Below are 23106 nucleotides of genomic sequence, written 5' to 3'. Positions count from 1 at the left end.
TTTGACCCCGTCTAATATCTAGGGTTTGGGGATTCTCTTTGCTATGAATATACTTAAAATTGTAACTTCAGTACAGGATTCTTGTACAGAACATTAGATTGTTATAAACTAGTAAGGCTGAAGATTATACCTGGCAAGGAAAAAAGAGGTCATATTTCTCTAGTGATTTCCTTGGCAGTTTGAACTGACTCTATTCTACCAGTCAGATACTCTTGCTTTTTTGATTATTTTCCCTTAAAAAAATCTTTATAACAGTCTCCGATGTATAATTTAGGAGTCTGGTTTGAAAGGAGAAAGAATGGAAACTAAAATTTGCAGAAACTCAAGGATGCGAGAGAACTCTATTTCCTATGAAAAAGAGGAAGGGAAAAAGTCATTATCACTTATAGGTTATTTGGAAGATTTTTTCCCTTTTCGTCTCTCTGTCTTTAAAGAAAAAGCCTTTTAGAACCTAGCAGTGGTAAGGGAAAATTGTCTAAATGCCCAGTTAAACATCAGTCAGGTGAGAAAGGTGACAATGGATAAGGAATCAGGGCAGTAACAAAAGCTGCAGAGTGCCTGGCTTGAGGCGGACAGAGCACCACCAGCCGTACCCCACCAGAGGCCCCTCAAATCCAGGGAAATAAAATGTAGTGTTGCGGCCTTTTCTCCAGGAACCAGCTGCAAGTTCCTTTCTTTTTTGATAGAATCAGGTTCTGAGACATTTAGGCAGGAAATTATTTATGTGTCAATATTTCAAAGGCATTTTATTGTGTGAGGGAGAGAAAGAGGGAGGAGGAAAAGCCAATATAAAAACAAATCCGTCTCGAGATGGGTTTTTTTTTGAGATTAAAAAATGTCTATTGCTCTTCATATCCCTTCTCTCCTTCCAGCTTTATGATGTTATTAAGGTGCCCTTTCTAACACAATATTTTCAAATGATCCAAACCCCGGGGATCCAGCTGATGTTTGGCTGTAATGAAATATATTTAGGCATTTGAAAAATCCTTACAACATGCAGGCATTTTGAATATATCACTTACACGCAGGGAGATATTCTGCTCCATTTCTCCCAAGTATTTCATTAGAATCCGCATAAACAAAAGATACCCCCTGCCCTAATCAACAAGTACTTCAAGTGTTATTAATGTTTTCATTTGTTCATTACTGCCCAGGATCAATAGATAGACATTTCTTATTGCCATTTTCAAAAAACTGCTTTTTTTTGGTGCTAAAAAATTATACACACATATTTTTAAATGAATGAGCATAGAGCAAGAGTTGAAGTCAAGCCATGTACTATTTTGGAGTCTTGTCATTGTCCTGAAGAATAATATAAAATGTATATATGGATCACACAAAAAACTATTGGGTTTAATGGGCTATAGGTCTCTATCTGTACATGCATATCCCTATCTATTGGTGTGTATATATTGATATAGTGGGATCGACTTGCTAATCTAGGAAAGAAAGCAATCATTCTAACAACTGCACATAAAACCACCTTCTTTAATAAAATGTACAAATCACACACCTAAATACCTAATAATTGTATGTTTCTAGGAACAACAGACCAGTGGTGATGTCTGGGTGTTAGGACAGAGACTGATCTACTGTTTAGAAGTTTAATTTAATACAATAGCTGTAACAGATTTAGGAGCTGTGGATCATATACGTCTAAGTCTAGTTAGGAAGTGGAAGTACTGGTGGGGAAGGAGAACATGATAAATGGATTGCGAAAGTCATCTAGCCATGACAATGAAATGCATGTGCAGCCATTCCCGCTACAGCGCTGAGTGTAAAGTAATGGTAGAAACACAGCACACCCTCTAGGAGGCCCCGTGTAAGTGTTCCCCCGGACGCCACACCCTCTTCCTTTCACAGCTCCTGAATTATATTCTGCAGGGGAACAGGAAGAGATAACTTCCAAGGATTTCAAGATGAAGACAAAAAAACAAACAGCTTTTAAAATTTAACCTATTGCTTTCTACTTGGGGAACTTGAATGGTATAATCTTTTGACAAACATATGGAACTAATAATAACTATGGAGGAAAAAACAGTGATAGAACCTATTCGGCCAAGCCCCACCTTGAGGGGCTAGCAAAGAAAAATATTTTCCTAGTGCCTTTGTATATATTTGTTGTACCTCTTTCCCCTTTCCCGCTCTATGCCCACCCACACCCTCCAGCATCCAAATGATTAGCAGCCAGTTAGAATTCAGGTTACCTGAGTAATGTTGTACAAGCTGCTGAAGTGTTTCAAACTGGGCCCGGGTGGTAATATAGTATCCACCGTTGTCAAGTTTGCGAATTTTATAATGTTTGACATGGTCTCCTTTCATATCATCCCAGTCACGGATAGAAAGTGAATAGGCACCTGGGAAATGTGCAAAGCATTAGCAGCTCCAATCATTTTGAGTACCAATTTGTTTTTTGGGTCTCATTTACTTGAGTATTCTGATTAATAATTATCAAGAGGAGACACACACACACACACACACACACACACACACACACACACACACTTCCACTCAGTAACATAGAAAGAAAACACCCTTTTCCTGCAAATGCCAGAAGATATTAGCAATAAAATGATTCTACCCTTGAGAATGAAAGCTCTCAGGATTTTTTCCTGTGATACTCTATTCAGTACACTTGTGCTGGTGAACATGGCATAGACCCAACTCCCCCCGGGCAAGATGAAGAGAAGCACAGATGCTCATGGCTGAGATTGCTGCCCTAGTCTCCGTTACCCACAGGGCATCACAGAGGCAGGGGTGGCGTGTACTGAAGAAATCTAAGGACTGTTTCTCTAGAACTGAGCTTCCAATTCTTGCTTCAGAACACTTTTCACAGTAGCAGATAACGAGTGTCTGGTATATCAAGCTAGAAGGCCACTGCTCTTTTTCTTTGGCCCAGCTCCTCTATTGGGTTCTAATGAGTTGTTACATAATGAGAAGGCCAGCAGATGGAGGAAAAGAAGTCCTCGGTTGTGGAAAAAACAAAAGAAATGCAAAAAACAACCTGTGTGATTGGCGCCTGAGGAACTAAGAGTTTCAGAAAATCCTAATTCTAAAGGACTTCTGAAGATTCTATGATCTTGCATGCCTGGAGGAGAGAAGCGGTCCCAGCCCCTGTTTCCGGGGGGAAGGTCTTGATTTTGAGCTTCTGTAGTCCTTTTGGAACTGTCTGCAGTTCTAGAGCCTGGAGGGGAAACTGAATATAGGACTGTGCTCACAAGGCGGGGAGGATATGTGCCATTTAAAAACCCTTGTACATTAGAGATAAGCCTTTCATCCCCTCTGACTAATCCACAGGTTTGAATGACAAGCCAACTTCTTCAACTCGTTATCTTACCTTTGGTGGTTTCACTCTCACGGATAAGAAAGGTACCTCTTGGGTTTCCAAAGGACAAAAGCTGTCGCTCAGCATCTTTTCGGCCAAGTTTTCCAAAGTACCACCTTTAAATGAGATCAAGGGAAGGAAATGCTTTATAACAATGGAACAGCATCAGGTCCTCTGCCCGTGAACCCTCCTCACCTCCGATTCCAGCCTGAGCCTCACCCTGTGTAGTGTTCCCTAGCCTCATCTGATTCCCTTTCAATCTATTCCTGATTCCATCCCTAATCCATCTCCTTCACTCCTGAAAAACGATCAGATTGGAATTGCAGGTTATTTTTCTTCCCTCCAGAGATGACAGGAACTGGTGGGTTTGTGTTAAAAGCGCCACCCACATGCACAAAAAGAGAAACCCAAGACCTTGTTTTGAAATGGCAACTGCAGGAGACCCTTCCCACGCACCTCTACAAGACCCTGGATTTCTGAGCATAATTACAACCCTCGGGAAATAACAAAACACAGTCTTAGTGTCTATAAAGATCATTAATCAAGCATTGAAAAAATGTCAGTCAGAAGGGACAGAGAACAAAGACACGGTATTTTCAGTAACTTCCTACTTACAGGAACTCTGAAAGAAAATGGTCAAGACTACGCCTAATTTGAGATGACTGCTGTCCCTGGATGCCTGTTTCTCTTTTCTTCCCGTCCAGCAGGGGCGAGGACTTGGATGGATAAAAGGCATCTGCTGCATGGCGGGGCTGTGACCTGCCGCACGTGAGCTCTGGCACAGCTGCAGGGCCAGGTTACTGCGTACGGTCAACCAGCAAGTCCTTAAAAACACTCAGTGTCACAGACGTGTTCATACTCTCCCTGTAATGACACTCCCGTGCCACTTTAGGAGGCATCACAGCACATCACCTGCCGACCTTCCTTATTCATCTTCACCTCCCCCTGCACCCTCCAACCCTAAGCACTGCCTGGCACTTGGGTAACGTTTCTGCACCAGGTGCTGAGCGAGCAGCAGGTGCTCCAAGAGCCCCAGGGAGAACTTGGTAGCATTCCATCGAAATCTGTGCACAGGAACAATTTTTAGAATATTTGACTGTGAAAGGATCCAGTTTCTAAAATGAAATTTCAATTCATTATACTTGTGCATAGCTATTATGTGTTCACTATCAAATTCTTTTGTGAATGAAAGAGCTTCCCTGAAGATAAGAAAAGACACTGCATGCCAGCTCCTCAGTGACTTTTAAAGGCACAAGATTGCAGCAATCCTAACCTAGTGCTAGGTGGTATAAAGGGAATTACACCAATTATTTGTGAGAAATGACTTTCCGGGTTTGTATCAATAACCCAATTAAAATGCAGTGTAAATAGGAACAGTGATGAAAAGAGAACCACTGGAACAGTGGAGTGTACTAACACAATCGTATTTTAAGATAATGGTAATTAATTGCATATGTAAAACCATAGGTATTATTTTTAAAATGCTATTTTATTCTTTAAAAACAAAGTACTTAAAAAACCTGACCATTATAAATGTAACTTAAATATATTGTGGGTAGGATCCCAGTTAAGTCAAAGTAATGCTGCATTTTGGTGGTACCTTTTATTCTGAAAGAACACAAAGATGTTTGCAAATCTGCCCTAAAAAAAAGATTCAATACGGATTCCTTTATTCACTGATGATGAAACACACTCACTGAGGGAAAAAAGGAGCTCAGAACCACTGAGTATTTGAGAGTGGGAAACAAAACAGATCTTCCTAGAGGAAATACAGGGGAATTAAAGACAAGAGAGCAATCCCATTGGGGATCTGGCTGGGGTGTGGAGTCTAATCCTCCCTGCAGCGGTTAAACAAACCCAGGGCATATTAAATATCAGAGCCAAAGCTTGGGCTGCGTGGCTGACTTTTCTCAACTACCTTTCTGGTAAGTCAGGCCTGCCCCACCGAGCAGGAGAGGCAGGTCCCCAGGGTGTCGGGGGGAAGGCCCGGGTCTCATGTTCGGGAGATCCTGTTCCACCTCTTTTCCCCTCGGTTCAGAGGTTAGGGCCGCCACAGGAGCCATTCTGACAGTTCTCCACTTTGGAAGTGCCCGTGAATCCCCACAGGCCAGGAGGAGGAACCATGGCTGTTCCTTCTAGAATTCCCTCAGCCTATCGACCACCTTCCGAAACTGCCATCAGTGAAATCCTTGGGCTATTAGTCACTACCTGCTATGAAAGAAACCACCCGAGACCCCACATCAAAGGAAAGGACCATTTGACATGCATCACCACAGGATTTCCCGAGTGGTAGGATACACTGCATGTGAGTTACTCCTACCTGCGGTGTGGACGGTATGTCTTTTCAGCACCCCACTAACATTTCTGATTACATCGAGGAGAAAAAGCTCAAAGTGATCTTTAACAATTACTTACACCCTCCCCTTTCTCTCTCTCTCTCCCCATCCCTCCCTTCTTCCCACCCCTCCCCTCTTTTCTTCAGCAGACTGCAGGCTTAAATCCTTGGGTTGCCAATAATACATGCTCTAGCTAGAATTTCATCGCATTCTTATGGTTATTTCTATCTACGGCAAGTAATATTGGGTTTTCATTTAAGGTACTAATATAAAGTTTCTTCTCAAAATAAATGTTTTTTAAAAGTGAGCAGGCTTTAAGAAAAATATTAATAAGGGTACAAGTATTATGCAGATGTGGCAAAAACCATGGCATAGAGCCTGGGAGACAAGCACTGCCACATCCTCTCACCCCTTAATCGCTCTAGTGAACTACTTCTCCCACTTGCACAATGTTAATGGCACTTATCAGGGCAACTAACTTTCAAAAGCAAGTAGTTAAGTGAACACAACAAAACATACTCTTCTGCCTGGATGGAGTCAACTGGAGCCACATAATTGCTGGGAATGTAACCAGTCTCTCCAGTTGTCAAGGAGCGTGCTTCCCACCAATCTCCTTCCCTGCAGGGAAAAAAGAGAAAAGGAAGTGAAAACGTCAACCATCTCAATGTTTTGCAGTCACAGACTCTGTGTTGTAAGAGCATAGGACTATCTCCTAGTCATTCTACTACCAGATTTCTCCAAACTCCGACACAGCCTTCTGTGAGGGTCAAATGGTTACAATCTGTGTCAGTGGGGAGAGGAAGCCAGTTTTGTCTCTCATCTCTTGCCTTAGTTATGAATTCAGAATGTAGGACCCTGGCCATGAGGGGGCTCTGGTGGGGGAGAGGGCATTTTGCTTGGTAAGTGTCTCCAACTTAGATAGAGGGGAAGGGAACTCAGCACCCCGACTACTTAAGAAAAACATTGTAACAACAACAAAACTGTAATTATGTGAGGTGAAGGATGTGTTAACTAACCTTCTTGTAGTAAACATTTCACAACATACGTGCCAATCCATCACACTGTACACCTTAAACTTATACAAAGCATATTTCCAATTATATCTCAATAAAGCTGGAGAAAAAAAATAAAGCATGCACTGCTAATCTGGCTAACGGTCTCTATTTCATCCCCTGTCCCGAGGCAACCAACATCCTGGTACCTCTGGAGAGATGCAAGCCACTGGCTTTTGCATTATTTTGCCAGCCATTAAATGATTCGAAAGAAAGAAGGAAAGAAAAAAAAGGGAGGGAGGGAGGCAGAGAGAGAGAGAGACAGACAGAAAGACGGACAGCAGACAGACATTATAGTTGCAGATCACCTGAGAAAGGAAGCCTGTTAGGAGGCCCGTTAAGAGATGAAGGCGTTTCGAATACCTGCCTTGTTTGCCCTCAAGAAAATGGGTAGAAGAATAAAGCCTACAATAGGTTACGCCTTGCTCAGCCATTTTCTCCCTGAGGTTATTTCATCAAGTATTGACAGCGCTGCCCTGAGTCTGAAGGGTAGGAGAGGAAGGGTGGGTGTAGCTGTGTGCGTGCAAGTGCAGGCAGAGAACAAAAACTCGCTAAGGGGACGAGAGCCTTAGTCCCACCACTCTGTGTAGCCCAGTGTTCCAGCAACAGCATGGGCTCATCTCAGCGCTGTGGGCAGAAGGATGTGAAAGGGGGGTTATAATACCACTCTCAGCTTGCAACAGATGAGTAGATTAAACGGTTAGATTTCATATGCTCAGACTCACATAGCTGCATGTGACAGAGAGCAGGGGAGGAATGCGTGCCTCTTCTCATCAACAACGGTTAGCATGTGTGTGGGGCTGTAGCTCTGACCCTGACAGCGTTGCAGAACCCCCCACCGGCCTGCGGTCAGGAGCGCAGGGGGGAAGGGAGGAGGCACTGCCCCTGAGTAGATGGAGACCTCCTAGACTTCTGATCACCAGAAGCCCAGCACCTTCTCGCCTTCCTTTTTTGGTCCTTGAAGGCAGCAAGAGAAATCCCAAGCTGTTTTGTTGTTGTTGTTTTTTTAGTTCACTTTTTCACTGGGCTGTGTGTCTAAGCCCTCAGACAGAGAAGAGAAATGTTCCTCCCCAGACTGATGCAATTAGGTAGAAGATAACCAGCCTCCATATTAAATGCAAGCCTTACTCCAGTGACCCATCCTCTAAAGACTGACTCTGAGCGAGGTGACGATGAGCAACGACTCCACATAGGATTTAACACGGCGACAGACACATGCGGACCAGCCCACATGCGCTACAGGTGCAGTTGCGGGAAAGCGTCAGGTGGCACGAGTAGCACAGAATAGCTCAGGAGACAGGGTGCTGGCAAAGGCTTTAAAACACTTATGTGTCAGTTGGTTTTTCAGTCTTTCTTTTGTTACCCTATTAAATTTAAACAAATCAATCAAAAGAGGGAGATGATTTTCCCCAGAAAGTCTTTTATTAATAACCTTAAATTTAGTTTATGTCCAGATTTTTATTATGAAATAATTTATACGTACCAAAGACCGTATGTACAGATGAACACCTGTGAACCCACCCCCCAACTTAAGAACTAGATCCATCCGGCTGCGTGGAATCTACCCTGAGTTGCTCCCCTATCTCATCCCTCTGCCTTTTAGGTTCAAATCATGAAATTAAAAATGCTAACATTTAAACAGTTTGTATTGGGTTCATTTCTACATCCTCCAAAAGAAATACATGCAGTTATATTATCTAAGAACATATGTGGAAGTTTGCTTTTTTCTTTAACACTGCATGCGTTTAAGGAAATTGCTTTCAAGCCATTATCTTCATTTTAATGTGGTGACATTTTTACTGCTCTGAAATTCCACTAGATGGAGACATTTCATCATAAAAAATAACCATACCGATCACCTCCAGCCTTTTTCTTTTCTCTCTCCCTCCCTCCCTCTCTCTCTCTCTCTCTCTCTCTCTCTCTCTCACACACTCACACACACACACACACACACACACACACACACACACCTGGGAAATCTCTCAGTGAGGAAAATATTAAGTACTTGCAGCAGAGGCTTACATTTTTAACTGCAAGATAACCTTCACTGAGTTAGTTCTAATTGATTTAAATTAAAAAAAAAAAGTCACCTATCAATTTGGGGGTACACGGAAATGTCGTCTGGGGCAGGAAGCCAATGCACTTTGTTGCAGATTGTGACAGCCCAGTCTTATTCAGGTGACGTGGTATTAATCAAGTTATTTCCATTTCAAATCCAGCATTAACTATCTCATTTTGGTCTTGCCACCTAAATAGTTTAGCACAGATTAGAATCCAACTATCAGATTGTTCTAAAGTCCTGTATCAGGAATTCATGATTTTCTCTTAAGTGACTCCATTAATCTCACAAGGGTTTTCAGTTACTCATGAGAAACTGAGAAAGATAAAATCCTTTTCTCTTTTTTGAGGCCATCCAGGGTCACTTTCTCCATCAAAGGAGCTATGAGGTGACAAGGACACAATGTATTATGTAGTAAAACTCACATGTTGTGTCCAGACAGGCTGGTACAGACTCAAGACATCAAAAAAACCTTTTAATCAAATGAATAAATCATTTGTTTAATACACTAGGAGCCCAATTCACCTACAAATAAATAATATATTCTATACAATTTATTCACCTTGATTTAGGAAAATAGGATCTTTACTGTGCTACTTTTTCTTTCCTTACTTGAGTTACTAGGAGTAATTAGTATTATTAAAGCTGCATTCCTTGAAACAGTTCGTACAGTCCAGCTATTTCATTAATTCAGAGTTGGTGAGATTTTTCTTCAACTGTTATCTTGCTCTGATTCAAATATGTGATTTAAGCCCTGCCTCTGGTTTAGAAGAGCTTTTAAGTTTCCATAACAGCTTCCCCTGTGGCTCTAATGTAAACACTTAGTAAAAGAGCCTCTTCCCAATCCCCAAAGTTGCTCAGAGATGGCTTGTGGCCCCAGGAGCTGGGAGTCTGGAGCCCTGATGGAGCCAGGAAGTGACATTTGCAAACAGAAGTCAGCCTTGATCTATGGAGCTGTGGAGCATTATTATAAATGCTGGATTCTTTCTAAATTTGGTCACTGCCCATCTTCCTCTCATAGGGCATATCCATAACAATTTTGTCAAATGTTTAGATGGGCTCTAAACCAGATTTCTTCTTATCCCAATGAAAAGAACTTTAAAGGAGTCACTACCCTAGGCAATGGGCACTACTCCATGCTGTGTAAAATGTTTACTATATTTCAGAGTTGCTGTTTCTAGGTGGTACATCGCTAGTCATGAAATGTGAAAATAGGGAATAAAACAGATGAATTCACATATTCAAAATGGGTCGAGTTTAATAATGTCCAAATTCCCTACACTGAGCCCCTACACCAGGTCAATGAAGGACCTCCCATCCCCATGGTGGGAAGCGGTGCCGTCGGCTCCGGGCATGGGCACACATGCATATCACATGGTTTATGCTGCACTGTGAAACACAAAAGCCAGCCCTGTGGCCTCCAGTTCCTGCCTCTTGACAGGGAAGGGAGCAGGAGGACCCACACCAGGAGGTGTGGCAGCTGCCCCAGGGAGAACACAGCCCTGTCCCTCCCTCTCTTTCAAGGGATGAGAGCCAGGGGCTGGGAGAGGCACGGGCAGGGGGAAGGAGACACATGCCATCTGGTTCTGTACTACGGCTTTGTTTTTCCCTTCATGATTTTCTCTTCCCTGTTATTACCCTTGACTTCAGGATATTGTGTTTGTTACGAAAACCTTATTTCCACGCCATAACCTTGAAAAAGGGCATTTAAATGGCACGTAGGATGAGAAATTCCACTTGCAAGAAGGAATAACATTAAAGGGATAAAAAGCCTTTGTAATATTGTCTTCTAAGAGAACAGGGTCAGAGGTTCAAAAGCCTTCTGTAAACATTAATGGCCATGCATACAAATCATGAAATATAGATTGAGGCAGGTCGGATCTTCCTCGAATGTTTCTCCAAAATTCCAATTGGAAGCCACTCTAGATCCTATCCAGATGAACAAAGGAAGAAGTCACAAATTTGGTTTGGGCGAGGACTGGCTTTCCAAGTGCCCTGCAAGCCAACATGTAAATCCATGTGCAATGTAGAGAAAACCTAAGAAAAGCTGTGTATGGTACCTCCTACTATTCCTTAATTCTTACCTTTTAGAAGTTACAAATTGATTGAAAAGTTCTAACCAACCTTGGCATTTAGGAAATACTGCATAAAACTGGGAGGGGAAGGAGGGTGTATTTCAGAATTCAAAGTTAATAGACTCTGACAAGGAGCATTCATCTGAGCATCAAGTTAACAATAAGGAATCATAAATCAGAAGAGAGCAAAGCCAAACCCCCTCCCCCATTTCCCTTCAAACCTTCATGTAACTCCAATAGTTCAGTCCCCTCTGATGTGGGCCCTTCCAACACTGAACCTGACACTTCACTCGGGATGCCATCCCCGCATCTCACCCTTGGCTTTGCCACCTGCTAGCGCCGTGCACCCGGGGAGCTCCCTAACCTGAGCCTCTGGCTCCTCCTATGTCAAAAGATGACTCTGAGACACACCTCAGACAGTTGCTGTGGAGAGCAAATGAGAACCTTTGCAGCTTAGCACATGGCTGGCACATAAGGAGCCTTCAATAAATGGCAGCTCTTTACTATGCTTAAAAAAATTCCTTTGGCTACAGGAGGAGGGCTCATGGGGGGCAGGTAATGTTCTTTTTGATCTGGGTACGTGTTGCACAGGCATGTTGGGTTTGTGTAAATTCCGCAAATGGTACACTTTTGAAAAACTGTGGTAAAATACGTATAACATAAATGTACCACTTTAACTGTTAAGTTGAGCGGTCTTACTGTGCGAGCACCAACCACCCTGCACACTTTTGATCCGTGCACGTGACCAAATGCATTTAAATAAAAAGTTAAAAAAATCCCACCCACCCCCCTATTCATGATGACAATAATATATTTAAAAATAACCCTGTAACTACGGAGACAGTGCCTTCTGATGTCTGGAAGAGTCACTGGCCTATGACGGGAGGAATTCCATTCTTGCCCTGGAAAGGCAGTCCTGAGAGGTGGGGGCGTCCTAGGGAAGGGGTGGGTTTTACAAGGAGGCAGTTTTCAGGGCCTGAGGCAGTTCCCTGTTACAAGGACCACTCCTCTTTCCTGGGATGGGTGGGGTGAGCAGGGCTGCCTCCCACCTGCCCTTGGAAAAGCTGAAGAGCCAGACTTCGGGCCCTTCCACCACCATGAAATCCAGTTTGCTCAGAGAGCAGAGGGCAGAGTAACCAGACCTAGCTAGCAGCACTGCAGAACTTCCTGGTGGGCCCTCAGCCTCCAAGTGGGATTCTTTCCCAGCCACTGGGGGGCGCTCACGAGGGAAACCTGAGGTGTTGGGGAGAGGGCCTGACTTGCACACATGGGACACCACCATTTTCTTTGGAGCCTGGATTTTTCTGGAGGGCCCCCATCTGTGCACACTGCCTTAACCTAACAGATATAATATTTAAAAGCTGTAGGGAAATCTGACCCATGTTTACTCTCCCTAAAGGAAGTATTAAATGGAGGATTTGAAAAACGAGTGATTCTCACCCTTGACATTTCCCCATTGCCGGCTTAACTGCTGTTTCTACTGGCCACATTGAAAAGGCATGCTTGTAGTCATTCTCGAGTGGGCAAAATCACTTCTCCTTCCATCTTACAAAGATTTCAGTCACTTGCAAATTTTCATTATGGAAAATTGCCTCCACAGGCTTCACCAATGGGAATATTTAGCAGTTTTGAAAATGGAACTTGTTGCCAGCCTTACGGGAGGCTAGGGCAACATGTGAAATTTGAAGAAAATCTCCGGGCAAAGAGAGGCTAATGTGGATAGGCCAGCCTCCTGCCAATCATCTGAAACTAGATTTGTAGAGGGCGAGGCTGGTGCTTTTACAACCTTTAAACCAAAACCAAAACCATCGACTCCGCTTCTATGATATCTTCCAAAAAGCTCCCTGGACATACAGCGCCATAAAATACCGCACTGGTTCATCAGCTCTTCTTTCCTCAAGTTAAGTTGCTGAGAATTAATGAATTGATGAGCAAGTGTTCTCTTAGCATTTCAGAGATCTGAAAAGGTGCAGACTGCTAACACGAGAATTGTTGCCCAGTCTGAAAGGCATGCACGCTTCCCTCTCCCTCTCCAAACTTACGAGCTGTTCAATATTTGAAATTTTTCTCCTTTGTGAAAACTCAGGTCATCTTCCGTCCGTGCTTCATAATCGTAAAGGGCCACAAACAGGGTCACTCCTGACAAACACAAAATCAAAACGGGAGAGATTATTACACCAGGGGAAATTAATTCCAAGAAATTAAACCTTCACTAAAACCTCATTCTCAAAATTTACATCTAATCAGTACTGATAACATGATGCAGTGTTGTAATTGTGTGAAACTAGAGTCACAAGCTGAATTTATGCCTTGATCTTTGTAGGAGAGGCATTATTTGATCCAACTAAAACCCAGAGTTGAAGGATTTCTCTCTGTACACTTGGAATGAGTCCTTGGGAAGAGATGGATATTGATATCACGGCCACAACCAAGGGGCAGCAGCAACATTATACTTCAGATTTGCAGAGCTCTGCAGCAATTACAGACGCTCTTTACCCCACACGTTCTCCTCCGTGCAGGAGCCCGCATCAGGTCTGGGTAAAACAGACTACGCTTTCCCTCGGCATAACAGGACACAGAATGTAACAGGAAACTCCTTCTGCAGCCCGGGCACTGAGAAGACCCTCTCCGTACATGTTCACCCCATCAGAGGATGTCTTGCCCTTGGCACCTGCCAAGGCCATCAGAACTCCCTCTCTCTGGCTCTCCTTCCACCATGGACTCACCCCTCCCCGCGTGACTTGTCCTCCCTCTTCCTCACCTGGCTGACGCGCCACAGAGGCCTTTCCTGCCTTGCAGCGGTTTGCCATCAACACTGAAGAACGTCCAGTGTTGCATTTGGCCTAGAACTCTGCCTACTATGTGGAGGAAGTCCTAAGACAGCCCTCAGGGATTTTCACCTCCTGGTATTCAGGCCCTTGTGCAACCCCCTCCCTTTGAGTGTGGCTGAACCCAATGACTTGCTTCTAACCAACAGAACACGGCAAAGGTGATGGGATGTCCCATGAATGACTACGTCTCAACTTCAAAAGACGGTGACTTCTGTCTTCCGAGCAGACTCTCTGGATTGCCGCTTTGGCTTGATCACTCTGATGAAGCAAACTGCCATGCTGGCGAGGCCCACACGACAAAGAAATGAGGGTGGCCTCTGGCCAACAGCCAACGAGGAGGTGGGTCCTGCCAACATGCCGTGAACTTGGCAGCAGCAGACCCTTCTCAGGTGGACGGCGAGAGGACCACAGCCCAGCCAACACATCTTGACTGCAGCCTGTGAGAGACTCTGAAATAGAGGCCCTGGCTGAGGTGTTGCTAGATTTCTGACCCACAGAAACTGGGATAGTAAACGTGCATCCTTTTAAAGCTGCGAAGTTTTGTGATAATTTGTTATGCAGCAACTGATAACAAATACATCCCATTTCTCTGCTCTCTGGATTCTCATTTTGATTTCCACACACCCCAAAGTGCCTAATGTGGCCTGAAGAACGCACACCATGGGTTCTTTATTTCACCAAGCTGCCGTTTTGCTGTGTTGGTAGTTGCAAGGGAACAGATGTGCCTGGGGACTACTCAAGAACTGGAGGGGGAGAGGGGGCTTGACCGTCCACCCCATCCCAAGTGGGACTTCCTGCGGGAGGGATGGCACGCAGAAGGTCGGACCATGCAAAGCAGCAGGGCTCATTTGACAAAATGCAAAATGTTTGAAAGATTTCTTTGAACAATTAGAAAGGAGACTGGCTTAAAACAGAGTGGGAGCCTGTAAGGCCATGCCTATGCTCATTTAACACTCTGTTAACAGATTCCCTTCAGTTCAGAATTTTAAAACAATCCTAAGCTCCACCGTGTGGAAGACAAGGCACAGGAGGACGATACTTCCACTTGCCCACTGTCTCCCTGCATCACTCACTGGGTGTTTTTAACTTCTAGGGACGGAGGGAAGAGTCAAAGGAGGTCACAGGGATGCACGGACACTGTTCCTGGCCTTAAAGCACTGAAAGCAGCGTTGAGGAGAAAGACATGCATATATGATAAAGCCAAATAATTCAGGCAGAAAAATCCACCAACATGTGCGAGTATTGTTTTAACTTTCACATCTCATAAGGGATCGGATGCCCTCTTACACTAACACTGTCCCTGACGGTGTTACAGACCCACACGTTCAAGGCAAGGAGCCCTCTCTAGTGACTTTATGAATGATACCTGCAGACACAGGATTCATATCCAGCATTCACGAGTGAATGCACAAGGTCAGTGCCTGTGTCAGCAGAATTCAGAGTCCGGCTGGCAAAGCACTTGTCTTCTCCCAGCAGGCAAAGGGCACGTGTGCTGGGGGCATTTCTGGCTCCTTTTTTCCTCCAGCATCATCCAGAGACAGACGTCCCTAGACTGCCTGACGGCCTCTTTCCTTCCGCCCTCCATTCCAGGTGCCTCCCAGGAAGGCTGGAAGGAGGAGTACGTGTGCCCAGCCTTCAGTCACCCATGCAAGGCCTGCTTTAAAGGAAAAGCTAGATTCACCATAACATAAGGGTGAACATAAAATATTTTTTCTACTGAGCAGAGTGTGAAGTGTTGGCAGAACAGAAGTAGCTAATTGCCCAAAGCTCTGGGTCAGGTCCCCTTGATATAACTATACTGTTCTGTTGGGTGGAGAGGGAAGAAAACATCTGCTGAAGCCTCGGTAGTGCCAACTCCCCAGGTAAAAAGGCACAATGGTTGTTATTTAAGACATCTGCTCCCAGATGAGCTGACAGCATAATGGTTGGTGTATATTTTAAAAAACTTTTGTAATAAACAAAACAATTTTGGAACATATAATGTCAAATATCTAGTTACCACGGTTCACATACTGGGAGAGGCTTTGGAAGACTAAGGATGCATGAGATAACTTACAAATATTTCAGAAAACATATGTCTGAGAACGTAGGCCAGATATTTTACAAAGTTATTAGCTAAGTCAGCAAATGCACATGGCAGTGAAACACAGCCTAGGGAAAGAGAAAGAAATCTAAAAGAAATATGAGAACATTCCTTAAGGATACATAAGATTTGATTTTAAAATACAAAAGATACATGAAAATACTTGAGGGCTGATAAACTCTGCCATATAGAAGATGATGGGAGCATCAGAGAAGGAATCAATGAAGACAAATGGCCAAAAAATAATGTGGCCAAATGGCCTCACCAGCTGGGAAGTGACAGGCAGGCTGGAGGTTAGGCAGCTGAAAGGGCAGGTACTACCCTGTAAGTGCTCTTAACCGGGGGATGCGGGGAAGGAGTGCTTTCACATTTGGAGAACTCAAAACCTCCATACTCAGATCCAGTCCTGGGACTTCTGATGTAAAAGACCTGGGATGGGGGCTCAGGCATCTATATTTTGAAAAAGCTGCCTCGTTATTCTGAGCCAGCCAGCCAAGGTTGAGAGCCACTGGCCTCAAGTGACTCAGCAGCAGGTTGTCTCTCGTAACCCTTGCAGGATTCTCACAGAGCAGCTACTGGGGTCCCCTGCACCACTGTTGCCAGCATCTAGATTTGTCCACCAACCTTCAGCATTTTTAACAGCCCCTTGTCTGGTAGTGGCTAGGCAGAGAGTGATTAAAAACTTAAATGTTGAATCCTCAGTCAAAGGAGCACAAACATTCAATTGCCAAAAGATTTAAGAGCAGCTGAATCCTGACCTGTTCCTCCTCTCGTACGCAACGTCCCAGTATGAGACGAAGAGTTCACACCCCCAAAGACGGTGAGTCCTTGGCCCCCGGCTGCGTGGAAGTTGTTGTAGTTTGGGATGGAGGTCACGCCGAAGCTGGGGTAGTGCTGAGGAGTGGGGTCTGTGCCATAGCGGTACCCGGAGCTCTGGTTCAGGCTGCCATCCCTCTCCTCCGTCAGTTTTGTTGCTTCTTTATCCTTACATTGCACACAGCCCATTATCTAAATTCCTGTTGAAAACAAACAAACAAAAAGAGGCACATGAACTTGGATGCTCCCTAGTGGCTGGGTTGCTTGACTATTAAAGAGGAATCATTTATAAAGCTCACTGTTGGATACTTCAGGCCTAGAGGGGCATGAAAAGCAGTGGCTATGGTTGATGGCTGGAAGCAATGTCAGTGCCTTTCACTTGACAACCACATTTGTTCCCCATATGCTCCGGGCAATGGGATCAATACAGAGTACAATGTTCACCATGCAGCATTTTTCCTCGCATGAGGTCTGCACCCTTACACTTCTGTAATATCACACACCTGCCTAAAGATAGTCCAATAATACTAACTTGTGCTTTTCTCTAGTCACCCTAAAAAGTAGTGTAAGCTTTCAAAAACGAGTGTATGCAATATTAGAATTAAAACTTCCATCATGGCAAAGGAAATCTAAAGAATAGGGTGCAGGAGTGTTGGAAAAGCCAGAAGACAGCCCCTAAACAGCTCACTGTACTTCTTCATTCCTGGGTACCCGTTCTTCAGGCACACATTTGGTAAATTTTAAGCAATAAGATGATGGTAAGTATCGAAATTAAGAAATAATTACTGGATGAAAAAAATACAATTGGCAGAAACTAAGAGGTCTGAGTATATTTGCAGGATGTCATGATAGCCTACAGTAACAAAATCATTTAAACCTGCTAATTAACTTTTCAAATTTCCATTAGCTTTTGACATCTTTCAGAAACATTTAAAAACTCATTCCCATGTTCTAGAATTAGTGGTGAATTCAAACTTGAGTCATTGTCACCCCAGGCTCCTTCAAACCAAACCTACTTCTGCACTGATCTCAGTAAATGGCACCACCAAGGTGTTCAAGTCAGAATCCTGAAGCACATCCTTAGTGGCTCCTCTTTGCTCACTTTTCAATCTTCCTGTCTCACACTCTACTATCCAAACTTGCCTAACTTCTCAGTTCGTCAAAGGTTCTATTTTTCCCACTCACCTTTTGTCTTTGGAACATGGCTTTGAACACTTTTTGCCTCCTCCTCTTTGATACACAATATATCCTTCATGTCTCAGTCAAGACACCACTTCCTCTGCAAAGCCTTCTCTGATTTCCCTGCCATCCCCCAGGCTGGGGTGGTGCTCTTCCTAAGTGCTCCCATGATATCTTGACTTCCCTCATTACGGCATCTATCGCGCCATATTAAAACATGGCCTGTCCACTTGTCTCATTGCTCAATAGACTGCGAGTTCCAGGAAAGCAGGGCTCTGTCCATTTTTGTCATAGCTATATTGCCAATGCCTGGCACATAGCAGGTGCTCAATAAAGAGCAATTGAATGAGTGAAGATTCTCTAGCCACTGTTTCTCTTTCACCCTTTCTTTCTCTCTGCATCAAGGCCAACTCTTCTTCCAAGAATTTTTATCAGCAGTGTGCCCTGTATTTTGAATCTATTGGCATGTGTGAGAAGTGAAGAAGATTCAAAAATGGAAGGTGAGTTGGTTAAATGACCCCACTTTGGACTGCAATGTCCTATAATACCGTCCAGCTGACAGCAGGGAGGTAGGACATGCAACGGATGTCCCTGCCAAAATTCTGAAAAGTGGCCCATTTGGGACCAAAGAACCAAATAAGAAATACATGACATCATGTGTAATTACATGTATTCACTGGGGAGAACACAGCTGGTACAGGATGGGAAGGGACTTGAGGCGGTGAAGGGAAATGAAAAGAGCCAGTTTCTCTATATATCTTGCAAACCAAAATGGGGGTGCCACATCAGATACGGAGACTCTCGGGAGGTACTGTTCAGAGCACTGCTTTCCTGCTGGCCGGGGTCATGGAAGCAATATCAGACTGTTTAAAGCCCTCTCACATTACATGTTTCAATAAATACTTACTGAATTTAATGTCGTTAGCTGAGAATGGAAATGTTTGGAAACGAGCCGCCTGCTGCTTGAGCTGAGCTCACCAAATCTGGAACACATTTACGCGTAAATCATTCCAGATTAACTTACAGTGTACTGTGTCCAACAGGCTCTCTAACTTACGGTAAATGAATATGATTTTAACAAGTTTCCAATAGGAAATGCAACATATCTCCAAGGCATGACTGACTGAAGGAGTTTCATCATTTGTTGTTGGTGTCGCTTCATAATAAGACTGGTAAATATCTTGCTCACTTTACATTAACTCTTCCCTGGCGGAACACTGTCCTGAGCGTCTACAAAGGCCAACAGAAGACACTGCTTGCCCCAGGTACTCTTTTCAGGGATTTCACTGATCTGCTTTAGTTAGAGGATGTGAGACCTGAATCACAGAATCACATCATTTACGTCAGTGGTTCTCAGCTGGGGGTGACTTCGCTGTCTATGACCGAGGGACATATTTGGTTGTCACAGCTTGAGGGTAAGGGGTACTGCTGGCACCTGGTGGCAAGAGGCCAAGGATGCTGCTAAACATCCTACAATGAACAGGACAGCCTCTAACTACCAAGAATTACCTTGACCCTGAATGTAAATGTGTCAAGGTCAAGAAATCCTGATTTATGAAGAGGAAAAGAATTATAGCTATATCTTTGAAACGGTATAAGTGCTGTTTCCCTTATATGCATGTGATTGCCTTCCTTAGGAGAATGGGCATGCTAGGGAGAAAAAGGCAATTTAAAGAATTGACATAAAATGCTCTGTTTTTTTTCTCTAGAAGTTTGTTCCTTGTGATAGAGGAAAGAATCTAAAACCAATGAGAACTCTCAGTACAAACTAGTCTTCCAATTCCATCAAAACAAAACCCTACATCAGAAACTTACTGAAAACAGGACCCTACATCTAACCAAACTAAGAAAAAAAAATCTTTCAAAAATCTACTAAAAAAAGTATTACCACTGTAATAAATGCCTAACAGCTTTTATATAATTCTATGAAATAACAGAAGGAAACAAATAGTAAGCTCCTTGGAGGCAGCGATTATTTTTCAGTTTTTGTTCCATCATTGCATCTCCAGTGTCCAGAACAGTGCCTGGAACACAGAAGAAGCTCAATAAATATGTGTTAAATGATTAAATGCAAAAACCCCAAACTCTATCAGAATCATTTTGGAGAAAACAATTCTCTTTTATACCACTTCGTGTGTTTACAATTTTGAGTAAGGAATGTTTCTGCACAGATCTTGTGTACTCTCTTCACTTCATTGACAAACATGAAGAAAATGAAATAAATCAGTAAATGTGGGCTCGGTCATTAAAACTTAATCACAATGAAAATATTTGTATAAGAACTTGTGGTCTTCTTCCTCCCACTTGAGGCGGTCAGACTAACCATTTCCTGATGAAAGAATCAGAAGATGCTATATGAGTTGTACTCAGTGTGACTTCGGGCTCCTTGCCAAGAAGCAAAGTTCTGAGCATTCGGGTTAAAATAAAAACATCCTTATTACGTACAGTTCTGTGGTGTGGCTTTTATGGCCTGCGCTGTGGGTCCATCATGAACATATAATGCACTAATACATTTGCTCAAGGTCCGTGGGGCGCTGGGAAACGCTGAATAATGCCACTTGAAAGTGGGGCCCTGGAGGTACTCTGATCAGTAAATCATACATCATGACCTCATGACCATAGTCCTCTGTGCTTTGCTATGCCTAGAAAAACTGATGCACAGCACTTTGACCAGCAGGATCCTGTTCTTGTGGTGAAGCCCCCTATTCTCCAATTCTTCTGTAAATGGAAGGGCTCTGTTTCTACTATGTAAGTAAAACCTGATTTACTTAAAATTTCCTTAATTTTCTCATATGTGACACAAGAGCATTAAGCAACTTGGGCAGAAATTGCCAAAGAGAGAATCATTCAAGGATTGCCACGTCCCCTTCCTGTGAGCATGCATGATGGACGTCATCAATCCATCACAGCACCTTCTGGTGCTACACCACGTGTGGCCTCAGAATCCTTCTTCACATAGCCCTTGAGTGGGTGACGGAAGCTGACATGAAGGATGGAATCTATCTGCTACTCTGGGCATAGGCTACTTCGATCCAGAATGAGTCTGGTCGAACGTACATTCCCTCCTCCGATGTCACAGACCCCAGTCTGGTCTGCTAGATGCACATTAAACACAGATATGCTCACATTTCCTCATATGCCAATCAATAAAGCAACACCTGTATGCCCAGGTTATAACATCACAGGACTTGTGAGATTTCAGGCGTGTGCGAGAGCTAGGTACCAGAAAAGGAAAAAGGCCACTGGCAGTCTTCTGCAAAGGCAAATTACTTTCTCTTGAGACACATAAATGGGATGGCAGGAGGAAGAAGGTGAAACTGATAACAAATAACTTTAACCTCAGCAGTGTAAGCACGATGCCTCAGAAACCAGCCTAGGTGGGTGTGGAGAAGTGAAGAGCCCTCAAGCATAAGTGGCATCCTTACTCCCAAAGCCCAGACTCTGGAGAGTGATGGTGAAGCCACACTAGCCTGTGCTCTGATGTGGCATGTTTCCTGGGGCTGTCATTCACTATCCCTCTAGCTGGTCTCTGCTTTACCTGGGCAGGTATCATAATGAAAGGAAAAGAACGAGAAAGGCAACTGAACTAAGAACCTAGAAACCAAACACAAGCAACCCAGATAGATGGGGACAGCTGGAAAAGTATTGAAAGCCGAACTGTAGATAGACTGCACAGTTTCACACACTTCTCTGGGAGAAAAGCAAAAACTAGCAGTTTAACGAGCAAACACCCTTTTCCAGTCAATAGTAATAGCATGAGGCAAAAGGATAAGATGTGGCAGAGACACATCAGACATGCATTGACTTCAGCACAGAAGATTCATGGCGGGGACTCTTGATCCTTGTAAAACCAGAAATACCCACAAGAGTCAACCTGAGGTATTTTGCTACGTTCTCGATAGGGAAAACCAATCCCTTGAAAGTCTAGGGAAGGCTTTCCTTAATTTTCCCGACATAACTACCAGAAGCAGGACATTTAGAGACAGAGGAGGGCCTCATTGGTAGCAATGGTAGTTGGGACACAGCATGTGTCACCCCAATGTTTTAGCGTTTTCAGTCCTTTACAATGTGGCTTTTCTCTTTGTGGGACCCTGGGTCCTGACACCCCACAGGGAGTGCGGGCAGTGCTGTCTTCTGGGGACAGCCAGGGCAGAGGTGCCAGGGATGACTGGAGAGAAAGCAGGCTGGACTCTCTTTGAAGCACAAACACTCCCCAAGGCCCTGAAGCAGGGAAAAGGTCGCAGCTGGGATGACACTTGAGAGATGTAAATACTTGAGGCCTGAACCACGCACAGCATTGGTGCTGGGTCCAGCTCAGCTATGAAAAAAGAGCACACAGGACTCTGCCAGTGAGGGAAAATCCTCTTTTTCCTGCCAACTGGAAGGAAGGCGTGACGTACGTGCCTTGCTGAAAAGGTGGTGCGGTAGGCAGATCTCTAAGGTGTGCCCAAGATTCCCACCTCCGGTGGATAAGCCCTGGATAATCCCTGGGACTTGTGGATGATGGGATCATCGCTCCTGTGATTACGTTATCTTCTTTGGCACAGTTGACTTTAACAGAAGAGGGATTATCCTAGATGGACCTGACCTCATGAGGTGAGCCCTTGAAAGGGATAGGCTCTTTCTGGAGAAGCAGATTCAAAGTGTGAGAGGCATTCCATGGGAGGGATAGTCTCCACTGCTGGCTTTGAAGACAGAGGGGGCTATGTGGGTGGTCTCTAGGAGCTGAGAACAGCTCCCAGCTGGCAGAAAGCAAAGAAACAGAGACCTCAGTCCTACAACCACAAGGAACTGAGTTGGGTCAAGAACCCAAAGAAATCTGGAAATGAATTCTTCCCTAGTCAAGCTTCCAGATGAGAACGCTGTCAGTCAATACACTGAATTCAGCCTTGTGTGAGAGCCCAGCCACACTGTGCCCAGACCTGTGACTCAGAACTGTGAGCTGATAAATGGGTGTTGTTTAAGTCACTAAGTTTGTCATAATTTGTTACACAGCAATAGAAAACAAAAACATCTTTTGGTGGGATGGGGCACCACGGAGATGAAGGCTCCAATCTCAGCAGTGATGACCAATATCAAATGAAGGCTCCCTGCAAGCCAGGCGCTGTGCTATGTACTGGAACATGTTGTCTCACTAAATTCTCATGACAGTCCTAAGACGTGGGATTGCTATTTCCCCTCATTTTACAATGGAGAAACAGAGAGGTTTGGGAATTTGTTCACAGCTCAGTCAGGGGTGGAGATGGGATTTGGAGCCAGACAGACTGATTTCACGGCCAGCACATGGGGCCTCTACACTAGGCTTGCCTCCTGCCCCATGGAATCCTGGCTAGTCCACACAAGGCTGTGG

The 23106-nt window shown here is 44.1% G+C and overlaps 1 protein-coding gene and 1 long non-coding RNA gene across 3 annotated transcripts in view; both read right to left on the bottom strand.

Moving 5' to 3' along the window:
- The window catches only part of FYN (FYN proto-oncogene, Src family tyrosine kinase), a 205159-nt gene that overhangs the window by 34559 nt on the left and 147494 nt on the right, over positions 1-23106 (bottom strand). The window contains exons 4-8 of the mRNA XM_082475311.1: positions 16520-16777; positions 12890-12986; positions 6181-6279; positions 3338-3441; positions 2208-2357 (exon numbers count right to left, since the gene is read on the bottom strand). Coding sequence (XP_082331437.1) covers positions 2208-2357; positions 3338-3441; positions 6181-6279; positions 12890-12986; positions 16520-16766 — 697 coding nt within the window. The 5' untranslated portion in view covers positions 16767-16777. The remainder of the gene's footprint in view (positions 1-2207; positions 2358-3337; positions 3442-6180; positions 6280-12889; positions 12987-16519; positions 16778-23106) is intronic.
- LOC309667183 overlaps positions 1-23106 on the bottom strand; it is a 238789-nt gene that overhangs the window by 178540 nt on the left and 37143 nt on the right. The window lies entirely within an intron of this gene.

Source organism: Balaenoptera physalus (assembly GCF_965194825.1).
Source record: "Balaenoptera physalus genome assembly, chromosome: 9".
NCBI classification, from domain to species: domain Eukaryota; kingdom Metazoa; phylum Chordata; class Mammalia; order Artiodactyla; family Balaenopteridae; genus Balaenoptera; species Balaenoptera physalus.
Note: the sequence above shows the minus strand (reverse complement) of the source record. Positions and strands in the feature narration are given on the sequence as shown.